This window comes from Poecilia mexicana, unplaced genomic scaffold (assembly GCF_051168715.1).
Source record: "Poecilia mexicana isolate PSO_F unplaced genomic scaffold, ASM5116871v1 scaffold_6, whole genome shotgun sequence".
NCBI lineage: Eukaryota > Metazoa > Chordata > Actinopteri > Cyprinodontiformes > Poeciliidae > Poecilia > Poecilia mexicana.
The window spans coordinates 19,432,779-19,448,262 of NW_028263375.1; the positions used below are offsets into that span (position 1 = coordinate 19,432,779).

The 15,484-nt window shown below is 38.2% G+C and overlaps 1 protein-coding gene across 4 annotated transcripts in view; it reads right to left on the bottom strand.

Moving 5' to 3' along the window:
• Positions 1–409: 409 nt before the first annotated feature.
• The window catches only part of osbpl5 (oxysterol binding protein-like 5), a 90,135-nt gene continuing 75,060 nt past the window's right edge, over positions 410–15,484 (bottom strand). For all 4 annotated transcript variants that reach the window (XM_088006361.1, XM_088006362.1, XM_014974295.2 and 1 more), the window contains 14 exons: positions 13,241–13,430; positions 12,795–12,979; positions 12,595–12,676; positions 11,476–11,574; positions 11,180–11,276; positions 10,869–10,967; positions 9,251–9,348; positions 6,432–6,521; positions 5,925–6,061; positions 5,163–5,342; positions 4,956–5,085; positions 3,929–4,043; positions 3,520–3,622; positions 410–2,162 (listed from right to left, as the gene is read on the bottom strand). In XM_088006361.1, the coding sequence (XP_087862487.1) occupies positions 2,027–2,162; positions 3,520–3,622; positions 3,929–4,043; positions 4,956–5,085; positions 5,163–5,342; positions 5,925–6,061; positions 6,432–6,521; positions 9,251–9,348; positions 10,869–10,967; positions 11,180–11,276; positions 11,476–11,574; positions 12,595–12,676; positions 12,795–12,979; positions 13,241–13,430 (1,741 nt within the window). In that variant the 3' untranslated portion in view covers positions 410–2,026. The remainder of the gene's footprint in view (positions 2,163–3,519; positions 3,623–3,928; positions 4,044–4,955; positions 5,086–5,162; positions 5,343–5,924; positions 6,062–6,431; positions 6,522–9,250; positions 9,349–10,868; positions 10,968–11,179; positions 11,277–11,475; positions 11,575–12,594; positions 12,677–12,794; positions 12,980–13,240; positions 13,431–15,484) is intronic.

Below are 15,484 nucleotides of genomic sequence, written 5' to 3' on the forward strand. Positions count from 1 at the left end.
TGTAAGACCTCCATATGTGGGTTGAGCTTCACCTCTGCATCCGTTTCAAACTTTTTGGAAATGTCCAAAAAGTTTCAAACTTCACATCAAAAGTAATGTTCTGTAGTGAGAAATGAATATGAGTACTTGTGTGTAAAAAAAAAAAGAGAAGTGGACTAGTGGAGGCTAAAGAAAGAAGTGTCAAAACCTCTGCAAATAAAAAGTGTTTAAGACTTGCGTCTCTAAAATGTGGTCAATTGTTTGCCAGTGATGATTCACTTATGCTATTGAAAGTTACATGAAGAGTGTTCAGTCCCACGAAGATCTGACTTTGTGCATGAATGTAACGCCATCTGGTGGAGAGTTAGTGAAAGAACAACTTGCATCTACAGTAAACGTTTGCGTGTCAAGAAATGTTCACACAGAGAGCTCCAGGGATAAAACATGTTTACTGTAGTACTACAGTATCCAACATATCAATGAAAACATTACCAATGTGTGTTATTTTGTTCCATACAAAAAAAAAATGTGTAGAATCCCTACAACATGGCAGCAGAGTAGAAAACACGAGAAGAGTGAAAAGAAGAAACTAGTGAAGGTGTGTTGATCCAAGCATTCATAGAGCTGATTTTCTTTTGTTGTTGTGCTGTTGACTAGACTGGTACTGGTGATCAGAATGTAACTCAGAACCCAACAACCAGTCAGATCCACTATCATGGCTGTTTTCTTGAAAAAGAAAAGACTTGCAGACTTACACGTGCTCAATCACACTCAAGCACACGACTGGACGAACTGACCAACCCTCGGAGAGCGATTGTTGTTCCAGGTCCTTTGTCCTGAATTCGTGAAGACACGGTGAATCTCCTAATAAATACATTCTCAAATCTCTTTGAAACCGACGACCAGACAAATATATACAAACTGATTCAAAGTGAAAACTATTTTTTTTCTTCTTTTTTGTCTTTTGTTACTGTTTACATCTAAGATAGTCACTTGCAGGTGGTGAAGACCAAAATGCACACAGAAAAATCCCTTCTCTTAGGCTCATACGGTCATGCTTCCCTGTGTTTCCTTCCTTCACAAACTGTGACTGATTGTACACACTAGTTAGTGGTCGAGACCAACACCATCTTCCATCCCCTTCAGATACAGCAGGCACACAAATATAAAGACACTCTGTTTGGCTCGCTGCCCTGCCTTATCGCCTTTCGTCCTTCTTCTCTTCCGATGTGTCACAGAAAGCACATCCAGTTTTCCCTGTAAACAAGTACTCTTTGTCCTTTCGGATCATAAATACTGTTTTGGTAAAATCATCATTAAAAAGACGAGTCAGAGTGTTTTTGAGCGAACATTGACATTAAAAAAAAAATAAAATACACAATTGCACTGTTTTGAAGATGTTCTTTCTTCATTTCTAAAATTATTTCTGGTACTTTTCCTCTTTTTGGCTTCATTGTTAAGGCCCGAAGTCTGGAGTGGAAGGGAATCAGGAGAAGTCCAAGACGTGATCTGCTTGTACCCATAGGGCCTACTGATAATACCCATATCACACATACAGAGGCACGCTCACAGATGAACAGTATTGCAGGGCTAGCTATGTATATATATATATATATATATATATATATATATATATATATATATACATATATATGTATGTGTATAAAAAAAGACACTAGGGAATGGTGAAAACATCCTCTCTGTCATTTCCTTTATCAAAATCTTTCCACATTTTTCATGTTTCTAGTCATGCTCATAATATCCCTTTTCCTGTCCAAAGTGCGCGGGTGCCGGTGCTGTTTCAGTCTGGCTACACTAGGAGGTGCCGTTCCTCTCTGCAGGTGACTGACAGACTGGTTGTTGTGGCTGTGTTTATTGCTATAAAGTCTGTGCTCCTCCTCCTGTAGAGGAAACAAAAGAGAGCAAGTTTCCCTCCGAGCGACAATCTGAGGTCTCCGTCGGTGCGATCCGAGTCTGTGTGCTTTTTCTTGGAAGGTTTAAAGCCGGGCCGGCGCTGGAGGGAAACTTCTCCCGTGTAGGAGCTGGCTCAGGTGAAGACGTAGTTGAGGAGGAGCTGGGAGAGGAGCAGAACGCAGAGGATGAGGCAGTGACGGCCGGTTAAGGACATGCTGTCATCTGTGTGCCTCTGCCGAGACAGCTGGCCACCCAGAGCCGCCAGGTTCCTACAAACAGAGGTCAACTGGGGTCAACACGGTGGAAGAGTTTCTCAATTACAGCTCCTGTAACATGTCCTAAATAGTTATGTTAGTTCATGTTGGGAACAAGTTTTTCATACAGAATCTACACATTTTTTCACCAAAATTTAGCCATTTTTTATGTAATATAAAAAATGTTGACAATACACTGATAATCTACTGGTAACACAATAGCACGGGCAGCAATAGTAGTATCACAAAGAACAGCCTGGACTGCAGTAAATATTAGCTAATCAATAAAGTACCAGGTATTCGGGTTCTCTGTGACAGTAACATGTAGAAGCCTAAATTCAATTTTAGTTCATTCAGACCTTTAGGATAAATTATGTTTATATTTCTTACGGTAATTTGTTTATTTGGATAAAAAATTATTACCAGTTATATCTCTATTGCATACTAATTTGTTATACTGGACTATACTAAGGTCTTCTTGTAAATTTGCATATATAATTGCAGTTAAGGATTTTATCTGATTTTAACTGCCCAACTAATTCTGGCCAAGCAGAATTAGTTGGGCAGTTGGAGTGGAGCCACACAGTTTTTTGATCTCTCTCTCTCTCAAGACTCTCTTTTGTTTACTCTATTATTTTTGTGGAAAAGTAACATTTGTACCGTTTTTATTTTTGAAGTAAACTGTTAACCTTTATCGAGAGGACCCAGTCTGGTTTTTTGTCGTTTTTGTCATCAAGTGGACCGAAGGGGAAGGACGGAGAGCGTCAAGCTTATGGCTTCATTCTTTAGGAACCTACAGTGATGCTTGCTAAAAGCAGCATGGAAATGTTTTACAAGGTGAAATGACAGTAATGTGTTGAAGTCATTAGGAAATCACTTATGATAGCAAAGCACCCAATGCCAATAGACATTAAAACTGTTTATTCCAATTAAATAGTTAAACATTGTGGAATTTTCCAAAAATGTTGTGTATCACAAGCTTTCCTAGCATCATACAGTTCTACCTTAAAGCAATCTTTTAATTTTACCGACATGTTTCTTCCAACTGGGACTATTATTCATGTTTTTAAGTGGCTCAGCCAAATTCCTGATTTGAATCTGATGGAGAATCTGAGCAGGGTGGTAAACTTTAGGCAAGGAGGTCTTTAAAGGTTTGGTGCTTATTGAACATATAGGTGATGCTCTCTATCATTATTGTTTAATAACCATCTTCCTAGAGATGCTGATCTAATTTCTTGATAGAAACAAACGTATAGGTAGAATTGAAGTCATTTTAAATCTAAATCTGCCACTGGCAGAAATGTTTGTGTTAACTGGTTTTCAGATAAATTATTAAGCTTTCATTCACCAAAGTGCAATGCGGTTTTCTGACCTTTGAATATCCTGCTGCGTCTTCTGTATGGATGTGATGGAGGTCTGGATCAGAGCGATGTCCTTCGCCTCTTTACTGCAGCGAGCACATTGGTTGGAGAAGCCTGGGCAGAAAACATAGATAAGAATAAAACATAAAAGCTTATTCTGTGAGAAAGAAAAATCAAAACCTCGACACGACACAATTTGATTCGTGCAATTTATTTTGTATTACATGTGATTTAAAATTTAAATATAAAGCAACTTAAAATACCTGAAACAGGGAACAACAGTCATATTTCATAGTTATTTGTATTATATGTGTACTTCTTGTATTTGAAAAAATATTTAAGGTTACTATTGAAAATAGTGGCTGAATTCATGGGAGCTTATACAAAGCTGCTCTGGCTTGTCTGTAAATGAATCCTCACCTTCATTATCTGAAGACTCATGTGATGGTTCTGGAGTGGTGCTGCTGCTCTCAGTGTTCTGGCTGCAAGTAGACGGCTGGCTGCTGGATTTCCTGTGGTTCCCATTGACCTCCGCCTGTATATAATGTAATCGTTTCCTGTTTTTAATGCATGAAAACTAACAGAAAACGAGAATAATTTGTATTTTCTGCGACTATGCAATGTGAATGCTGTTGCTGTTTTAGTGAGAAGTCAAATGCAGAAGATTTGCAGAAATGTACGAAATAGACAGAAGCATCAGAATAATGCAAAAGAGCCTGTAAAACCTAAATAGAAAAACCGTAGAAGAAGAGAGAAAACTTTCTGTCAACTGAAAAATCCCATCCAAAGTGTATTAGAAAGCTGTGCAGAAGACAGTTTACAAAGCAAAACTGTAAGGTCACAATGGTTTATAAGCTAAAATGAGCTAAAAAGCTAAAGGTAGCTTTTTTAGGGTTGGAAGGGTTAGATTGAGAAACCTCAGAGCGAGTGGGCTAGTTTTCTTAAAATTGAGCATCATGCAAACAAAAACTTGAAGAGGGGTTTTATGAAACCTGTAAAAGATATGAAAAAGGTGAAATAAACAGAAGTAGTGGAAGGATATGACTACATTTTAAAATATGAATGGTGTTTCTAGCTGAAAGTACAAGGAAGTAGTTAGCTTTGAAAACGGAAAAGTTTTTAGCAGAATGTCTTAGAAGTTACAGCATGTTCCGTTCATTTCAATGGGGCACAAAAACATCAGAAAAAGCTGAATATTTCATAAACCACCGAAGATGTCAATACCAAAAGAAATAGCTGTAATGTCCTAAACAAGCAGAATATGGTAAGAGTTCAACAAGCACAAAGTCTGCAGGATTCACATGAATTACTGACTGATAGAACAGATTTTTTTTGCTTATGTAAGTGGATTATTATTTGGGAAAAACCAAGTAGGAAGAAAAAAAATGCCTATCTTTAGAATTTCAAATGGGTAGTTCAGTCTGACTTATATAATCTGTAGTTTCACCTTGTGTTGCCTGGTCCAGCTGTTGTTGTAGGTAAGCCCGTTGTGTTGTCTCTGCATTTTCTCCTGAGTCTGAATCACTCCATCCTTCTCAAACTGAACGAGACAAGCCTCCGGGTCCCACGGACGGGTGCTGAAAAGGAAAAAAACATGCTGCAAAAGTTGATCTTTTATGTGTCCTAGTCGTTTTGAGTCGGGGAGCGTTCATACTCAAGGTGCTTGTAGGTCCACTCAGAGGTGTCAGGATCCTCCTGGAAAAGTTTAGGGATCCAGGGTCTCTCTCCTCTTTCCTTTGCTTCTGTCCGCTGAGCCTCCTCCAGGACAAACTTCTCCTGCGTTGCCCTCACTTGGTCCCGATCCCGGATGGCCCTGGTCACGTGCTGCCACAGTCTGTTGGAACATCAAAGATCAGATGCCTGATAATAATAATAATAATAATAATAATAATAATAATAATAATAATAAAAATAAAAAAAATACAACAAACTGAAGCCACTGAAAATGTATGTTTTTGCATTTCTCAAATCAAATTTGAGCATTTTTACTGAAGAATGACTACAGTTACTGGGTTACTTTGACTATATGGAGGTGTTTCAATACTTTTGACTGCATGGAAGTGTTTCCACTGCAGGAACCAGCACAGTTCACTGGGGAAGTTTTTCTTTCCCTTGCATTCCCATTGCAGGTTGAATCAGACAAAAGTGGGTTGAAATCCATCAGTGGTTGGCAGGTAGGACCGTTTTAATGTATTATAAGGTGGAGCTACATGGTGGGAGGACACACAAAATTTATCACTGGTTGAATAACCTACCAATTTACAGTCTTACTGATCTTACAAATAATTTTTCCAGAAAAGCACCTCACACCAAACCTTTCTGAAAGCATGCACAAGAAAAAAACACAGGCAGACAGAAAGGTTCTGGGAAATTACGTTCCAGAGAGAAAACCTTTGGTAGTCCATTAGAGGTTTACCTTTCAGACTCAAACTCCCCCTGCTGGTCTAACTGGACCACTTGTCGTTTGAGGCGCCTGCTGCGGATTTCTTTTGTTGGGTTCCACAAAGTTTCCTGCTGACTGGAGCGCTTCTCTTGAATAAATACCTCTTTGTCCTGATTAAAAAAAATACAGAAAAACATCATCAAGTCACAATGCAACCCTTTCACTGTTCCTTAATATCAGCCTGATATATGCCGTCAACGCTAAAGTGATGATAATGCTAACTTTACAGGGACGCTGTCTCAGAAAAAGTTTTTTAGTGTTTCCAATTGGCTCGACACTGCTGCCCAGCATATGAGACGATAAAATCTGGTATTTTTCCTGCAGCGTCTGCCTTCTGCTCTTGAACCTATAATTACCAATTCTGTTCCTAATTACAGCTGAGAATAACTGAATACCCAAGAGCTACAAGTGTGAGGCGAGTAGGGATGCTGAAAGAGAAGCAGACACAAATTGAAGTAGCAAAGGTAGAAGAGCTCTCACCCAGTGTCCATCAATGGTGGCCAGTAATTCATCTTCTATAACAATCTTCCCACTGATCTGATTTACTGAGCTGGTGCCTCCGAGGAAAGGCTAGAGAAAGGACAGGAAAAACAAGATTCAGGAAAGCTGATAAATACTTCCTTCAGGGCCGTTGCTGCTCTGCCTCTTTCGCTACGGGCAACTGCAAAACAACACCCAACTGCTCCAGCTTGAATTACAACAAAACAATGTCGCCAGCACATTATTTAAAAACATATATTTATGGAAGATATAAAAACTGATCTTATTAATGGCCTGAAAAATCTAAATTTGAATTTTTCAAGACACTCGCAGAAATACACTTATAGTTAGATTTAATATTTGAGGCCTGACCATAGCTTTACATAGGGAAGAGCAGTGACAGCCACTGCTCTTCCCTATGTAATGCATGGCAGGCACCTATTGTTCTACACCTAATAGAATGTCTCTTTATTTCTTTATTTTTCTTCCATTAACCTTAGTGCCCCCACACAAAAAAAGGTATCAAAACGTGCGGCTCGATGCCGAGAAGGGAGCTATTATTTTTACTGGGGTTTCGTATAAAAATGGCAACATACAAAGCAAAAAATGAGCAAAATTTCCAACTGCCGAACCTTAGAGTGTAACCGACACCAACTGCCGCTTTTTTAGAGTGATAAAATTAGTGGATTTTTGACCCCCAAAACAATTTTGAAATCGCTCTCATGGCTGCAAAAATTGCTATATTGATATGAAAGTCGATCATGACATTGATACACATGCCTGCTCCCGTAAAATGTTTTCAAAATTTCTCTAGGGCTGACGGTTTTCTGTCAAGGTGCTTCAGAGCAAAATCATGTGTTCCTTCAGGCACTCCACCATTCATTTTCAGATGTTTCTGAAAAATTTCTGAGCTCAGCGCACACCATGTTTCTCTAATCGCTGCTATTACTGTGAATGAGCTACAGATATGAATTGCAGTACTATCGGAGATGACAAACAACCCTCTCATATGCTTCAAACGGTTTTTGGATCGGCCTTACGGATCCTGAACGGGAAGCAGTTGTTCGGACTGCTTTTTTCATTAAAACTGACTGGGTGTCTCATAAAGTTAGAAATCCTTCTCCAGCTTTCTGTCTCACACACACAGCAGTTGGCTGAGGATTAATTGCTATAGCAACAGAACACAGAGATAGACAGAGCTGCTGGTTTGGACTACAAAGACTGTAGTTCTGAACATGGCGGAACACTTTAATACAGAGGGCAGAGCAGAAGGTCAGAACTACAACATGGTGGAACACTCAATCATAGACATCAATACGTAGACCCCTCATGGAGTGCTGAGTCGTACGTAACAGCGTCCGCCATCTTCTATGTGGCAGCAGGGCGATCGGAGCTCCTTAAGTTCTGTGCTGTGTGGACTTATTTCAACAGTTTTACGAAACAAACTGGATTCACTGGCATTACCTTTCCCAGGTAAGGATGAAAGATCAGAATTACTTGACTTTGCAGCCAGAAACTCGCTTCTAAACAACCGGAAAATATTTCCTATGTAGTTTAATTGGCCCGAAATAACCGCTGATTGTTAGCGTAGGAGCTAATGTTTTCATACTGTTTTCTAATGAGAGAGAGGTGATGAAAAACCGCTGTTAGAGGAGAAGTTAATTAAAAACCAGAGGATTTTGTGAGGAAAGATCAGTCAGGATCAGAGCTGGAGCTGCTGTTCTTCTGTTTCCAGCTCAGCTTCACCATGTTGATATTTAGCTATAAAGATGCTACGAGTCAGAGGCCAACATGCTGAAAATGTATTTTTCTGAATGTGAAAGAAACAAATACGAAACATATATGGTATGTATTTTCTATTACACTTTTGGGTAATTTCTCTTTTATCCTTGGCTTTAGCCTGTGAACCAGGACGTCTCAGATGTCATTGAGTTCTCCCAGTGTGACCAGCAGACTGAAGCCTGTGGCCAGTGTTCCCAGTATAATAAATAAATGTTTTATTCTTTCACTTTTTGTGTATTTTTAAATATCTCAATCTGAAGTATTAGTGTATTAATGTAGTTTATGTAATGAAATAAAAAATAATTTACTCTGTTAGAATTATTTTCACTCTTTGCTGTCAATAGCAGAGTTGACATACTGCAAATTCTCTGGAAAAAGTAAGAAAAATATGTAGTTTAATGTTTGACAATGACTGATTTATAAATCAAGTCATTTCTCAATAATGTATAAAAAATAAATACAGGAAAATTATTTGTTTCTTGTCTTGAAATGTTAAATGTACATCAAATTATGGAATTATGTAAATATATTCTTTAATAAAACACTGTAAATATGTGTTAGTCCACATGCTTCTGGCTCTCCACAGGTGATTGACTACATTGAAGCTTTCTTTAGCATTAATGCTAATTTTTAGCATCAGAACACTGGGTCCAAACCGACGGGCACACTTTGGCAGGCCCCATTTAAATTTCTTCAGGAATTTTCTAGTTACTGTACTGTTATTTCCTTACTTGCAAGCTGCTTTAGGAAAAAGTGTCGGCCAACTATATATACATGAACAGAGGCTCAGCATGATTTAGGAGCCTACAGCATCATCATGCTCATTAGTCAACTAAAGAGCATGATCATAAAAAAAAAGTTAATATACATTTATTCATGACATTCACTCAAATTTTCACATCGGTGCAGCCCAATAAGTAAACTTTATTTTACATAGCACTTTTCACAGATAAAAAAGTGCTTCAAAGAAAGGAAGAGTCGTTAATTATTGAATTATTTATTTGCCAGCTCTATTTTTAACTTGTTCAAAGACATACCTTTAATTTAAACTCCAGTTCTGCAAAACATTTTGTCTTTTCACATTGGATGATAACTTTCCCTCCCAACTCTAGCGTCATAGTGCCATACAGGAAACCTACAGGAGACAAGGCATTGCATCATTAGATACACAACGCATCAGATACCTTCACATTTTGCCTGTAATAGATATGATTTTTACTCCCTAGCTAATCTAAATAAGTCCTGCGTTAAAGCATGGTAATTATCCCACCATTTACTGTGAAGCCCTAAAATGGGCTGTGAGGAATTAAGAAGACAGAAATTTCACTCTGGACAATATATAAACATGCGAGATCTTGTGTAATTCTGAATATGGATCATGGCAGAAATACATTTCAAATAACCATGTAATTTCTCGTAACTCTGACATGTCAGCTGCAGCAGATGGTTGTAAAAGAGGCGGTGCACACATGATTTGACTGAACAGAAAGATGTCTTTGTAAACAGGGCAAATGAATTTGCATATTAGCTTCGTGAATTCTCAGTCAGTTGTAGAAGCAATGAACTATGAGGTGAGTTTGTCAGGAAATAAATGCAGGAGGGCAGCACTGATTTTTTTTATTCAAAATAAAAGTGGAAATGTAGGAGTTAACTGCATAGTAAAAGCTATAACAATTTTTATATAGTTAACACACGCTTAGTATTTTTTTTTAGCTCTGGGTTTGTCTACAAACTCTGTGCATGGCCGAGTTTACAAGAAGCAAGTGAAGTCCTGACCGTCCTGCCTCTAGACACGGACTTATGAAGGGAATGGAAATTGAAGACACATCTTGTCTGATGTTCCATTTAGCTGCAAAATCTTCCTGCAGGGCGACACTGGCCGAGTTACTTCTGGAAATAACTTTGTGTTCTCTTCCTTTAGATAATCTACCTGGCTCTCTTTCTGTGTTTAAACCCCTCTCGGACATAGACAAAGTCATGTGCTACCTTTCGTCCTACAACAACAGACTGAGTGCATCTGATTGGCTGTGTTTCTCTCCCAAATAAAGTCACTCAGAGTCATTACTGCCATTCACTAATTTCTTTAAAGTACTTCTGAATCAATGCTTCTGTGGACGTTTTTCCCCTCATCACTGTACTTGCATGCTCAGTATGCAGGATTGTTGCAAAGTTAAAGACTCAAGTTAATGTTTGCTGCCACTACATGCTTGTTTAGGTGGAGTAATGATGCAGGAGTCTGTGACTTTTACAATTTAAAGAGACATTTTAGTCCTCAGTTCAACAAACTAATATTGAATTAGAGTCGTAAGCATTAGATGACCTTTTGAAAAAAGACAACTTATAATTTTTGATCAATATCTACTATAGGGAATTTCTTCTCATATTTAAAAACTAACATTTTTATTAAAGCCCATTTACTATTTTGGATTTATAAATAAAGAAGAACAAACATTTTTCAAAGAGAGGATAAATCATTTTTTACATGAGATGTTGATTGATGTGGAAAATTACGTATATAAGAGCAATTATTCTATCTCCCTGAGACTTATTTCAGTCACAAAGAGAAAAAAGGGGCCATAGTTGACAAAATAGATAGTACAAGATTTGACTAACGCTACAAGAGATTGTCAAGTGTGTTTGTAATAGAAATATTACCTTTGCAGTGAGCGTAGGGCATGGTGATGGCATACTCCTCGTCTCTGCTCAGGAACCGAAGTCTAGCTTGGCCATCTAGAATAGCTGATAGAGAGTTACCTGCCAGAGAAAACAATGGACAGTTATTTACTCTTGTTGATAATTTGTGATACTAGTATTGAGTTGTCCAAACACTGCAATCAAAATCGGTGTTAAAGCTGCAACCACGTGGCTGTGGTTATATCCCAATTTAAATAATTGTATAAACTAGTCTTTGATGAGGTTTCTTTAGTTTTGATGAATAAGACACAGGTAATAAATAGGCTGTGTACCATAGAACTTGGACCTGGCCAGGATGCTTCCACTGATACAGAAACCATCCTTCCTGTTGCAGACATAAAATGCAGAGATGGGAGGATGGTGCGACACCTGATGGAAAACACAAGGAGAGAAACATTTAAGCAGCAGAGCGACACAACCCAAGTGTCGGGTGCTAAGCTTTAAAATTTACAGTTGCAGCATTGCGTAGCTGTGTGCTTTGCCCCATTTTGTTTGTCATGCTGTGCAAGATATTTCACACAATGAATGAGTCCTTCCCCGCTTTTTAGAGCTTTAAATCTGGGTTAACCTGCTCGGCTATGTAGAACGTGCAGCTGTCCGTCTGAGGATGGAGCCAGCAGCAGCGAAAGGTCTCCCCCAGAATTGGATTGTAAGGCTTTTTCAGACCCTGGAAATACAAAAACAGTCTCAATTAAAAACACCATGTAGCATGACTATCCTTCATGTTAGTTTGTTTAATTAATCAAAGTAGAAGTAAAAAAAAAATTGTAAAAGTAAAATATAGGCAAATATTCTGACTAAAGCATCAGTACAAAGTGGCCATCTGTAGGCTGCATAACAACAGATAATGAGTCTATGAATCCATGTATATGTATGGCTCAAAAGGAGTGAGCAACAAAAGTGCTGAGTAAGGCTGGATTGATCTACAGCCATTTTCTACTGGCTCCAGTGCTGCCTCCACACAGCAAATAAATCCCCAACAAGTGGAAGTGAGAGGAAAATGTCTCACTGACATTTTTACTGTTGAAATTTGTTATCCAGCTCACACATAAAATGTTACTTGATGTCTTTTGTGGTAATTGATGAGCCCTGAAATAACAAAAATGCAAATAGCCAAAAATGTTGCTGTGCAGCTGAGTACGAGTCTAACTGAGGACAAGGAGACCAGAGGATGTTATAGTTATCAAACAGCAAATTCTCTTATATTTAGATAAAAATCACTGAGCCTCAGTAAGGTGATCATTTGATCAACTAATCAGGTTCCTTGTTTTAATGGATAGTTATAAAAGCCTTTCAGATTGGACTAACAAGGCTTTTCATTGCTGGTGTTATTGCTGAAGAAGTAACACTCAAAGGCAACAATCTTTAGTATCGGTAAAGAAAATAAGTCAGAAGAAAAACAGAAATTTAAGAATTTAAAAAGAAACTTTACATTACATCTTTTCATTCAAGTTGTGACAGAGGGAGAGAGAGCAAGACTATCAGCAGATAACAGAAAGGCTGTCATGGAACATGCAAGATGATAAATGCTGCCAGCCTTTTGGACAACTCAGTTAAAATAAGACCTGGTATTTGCCAGGGAAAACACAGGAAGTCAATTGTCTGGCAATGCTAGCCATGCTAACTGCTCTGTTTGATCTAATGCAAAACTAAAATAATAGGCTCTAAAAATTAAAAGTGATCATACCTTTGGCTTTTTGTAGAAGCCAGACAAATACCATCTCAGCACCTGCTTGATCCGACCGTATGCACTTTCTTCTAAAGAAGCCCTGTGGTTAAGTTGGAAAAAGAACATTTCCAAAGATGAAGGAAAATGTCATACGTAGTTAGGAATGTAAACTGTTTACCTAGTCTTGAATAAACACTTATGAATAAAACAATACTAACTGGGACAGCAGATCAGCATGATAATAGTAGTCAGACAGCTTGTCCAGGAAGGAGCGAGGTTCAAGGATGAAGGTCGGTAGCACCACCTTTGACAAGTCCATGCCTGGTCGCAGCTGTTTCAGCAGGCCCCAGATTAGACCTTTGTTCTCCTCTGATACAGTCTCAACTTGAGAAGCTTCACCAACCTAAACAAACACAAAGCCACCAGCGACAAGACTGTATGAAGTGACTTGCTGATTTGAACCAAGAATGACAGTGAAGTTACTCTGGTTGTTCAAATGAGGTGTGGTTTCAAGCTTTATATATATATATTAAAAAAAAAAAAAAACACCCCTCTGGTTTGAAAACCATTCAAAATATATCTGAGCAACGGCCCAAGAGTGCATAATCATGAGTAGAGGGGATGAGGAGGAGAGCTACCGTTCAAACAGAACCAGCCCGTTTACCTCAGCCATATCCTCCGTACTCTGCTCCACATAAGCTGTAGCTTGTGGTCCGGGTGGCATTTCTTCTGACGGCTCTATGTCGCTCTCCTCTGTCAGCCTTCCGCCGTTCTCATTGCCCATTGTTTCCCAGTCGTCTTGGGCCTCGCGCTCCGATTTGTCTGATGAACCGTCATGCTCCATGTGGTTCAACCTGAGAAAAGCGGAGGAAAAACACAAAGGTAAGTGATATGCTCTAATCAGTCCAGAGAAACAACCAGATCACAGCTTTCTCCTGTTGAAAATGATACAGTTTTTTTTACTGAAAAATTTAAATTATTTTGAAATGAGAGGTATATGGAAGCCCATTTCCGCCATGAAAGCATGTCATAATTTTGACTTTCAAAGTCATAATTATGAGATTCAAAGTCATAATTATGAGATTCAAAATTATAATTATGAGATTCAAAGTCATAATTTCGACTTTCAAAGTCACAATTCTGAGATTCAGTCATAATTTCGACTTTCAAAGTCATAATAATGAGATTCAAAGTCATAATTTCGACTTTCAAAGTCATAATTATGAGACAAGCCTCCTTAGAAAAACAGCGTGCTCCAGTACCCAGTTAAATTTGATCCTACATCCAAGGAAAGCATAATTAGTACTTCCTTATTCGTTAACGTTTGCTACTGGGTTTAAGAGTCAGTGAAAGGTCAGTTCGCCTTTTTTGATTTTATTTGGTTACAGTTGTGTTAGTTTTGTGTTGCCACGGAAACGCCTGCAGACTGGCTTTATCATATGTAAACGAATGAACTGTAATTATCAGAAAAAAGCAGCTGGTTAGTTTCGGTTTAGATTCCTTCGTTTTAAATGCTTTTTGATCATGTGGTTTAAACTAAACAATGATTTCGATGTAGCGGCCGAAGCCATTTCCTCAAAGATGCGGCGGAAAACTTTTTCTTTCCTCTCTGATGTAGTTCGTTCTGTACTCGTTCATCAGGGAGTAAGCGGAGGGAAAAAAATGACCTCATCATGGGACCAGGTAACAGCAGAATATTGAGAGGAATTCATCGCAAATTAATAATAATAATAATAATAACAAAAATATTAAAAAGAGCACTCTTTACAAAATACAGTATGAACAGTTTAGTGAGAGCCAGCTAGAACCGATTAACGGTTGACTGCAAAACAATCAACGGCTGACTCTAAACCAATCAGCTGCTGAATTCTAAGCAGCCACATTTGGTCGGCCCCACAACACTTGTAGTTCCAAGGAGCCACAAGTGTGGCTCCTTGGAACCACACTTGGAAAGTGTGGTTCCACTTGGAACCACACTTCCAAGTGGTGTCGGAAGTTCTAATGCAAAAATGGTCGGCCCTACTTTGAACCCGTGCCGTTCCATTCCTTGCAGTGCGAAAAGGGTGATGTGTATATTAGTCGTTGTCTTAGCAACGTGAGCCAGCTGCAGGTTAACCGTCAAAGCGCGCTAACCTATAGCATATTTAACAGGTTTTTTTTAAAGTAGTCCGTTAATTAGATCGTTTTTATTTCAGAGTGCGATAAGAAGTTTGTTAATGTACTCCAAAAATTCAACAAGTTAGTATAATTATTTTGTGGCATAAATACAAGCAATAGCCAGTAGGTTAAAACACACCCCACAGCTTGTTGTATGCACATGTTTTGTTATGCATAATGTGATTCACTATCTTTCCCGTTAAATTGTTTTTGTCGATATATAGACAAGAGTAAAACATGGAAGTACAATATGTATCAGTTTTCAAAGTGTTTTCTTAGCAGTTTCATGTACACTTAAGCTAATGCTGGAGATCTGCAGCTTTAGATTGACAATATTTATAAAAGCAATTAAAAATAAGAAAAATTGAAAAACAAGGAACTTAAAACAAAACAAAACAAACAAAAAAAAAAAAACAGGCAGGCCCTGTTGAAAAATTTAACTCCTTAACTTTACTCAACTTTCAGGATACCTACAAAAGAGACAGAGGAGGTTCCTTTGACCTGAACCTGAACCTAAACAGAGGCAATTTATCATATTGTCTGTTTAAATGAAAGTAATTGAGATCAAAACTAAAATCATTCTGATGATGTTCATGTACTTGACTGTTTTATAAAGATGAGAATTTAATTTTGAGAAGTGTTCAACCATTAAATATATTTTAGGGGAAAAATGTAAACAGAACTTTCAGACTTAAGCTCTGCATTTTACCATTTAGTTGTGGAGACGCTGGTAGAGTTTTCTTTATTACTT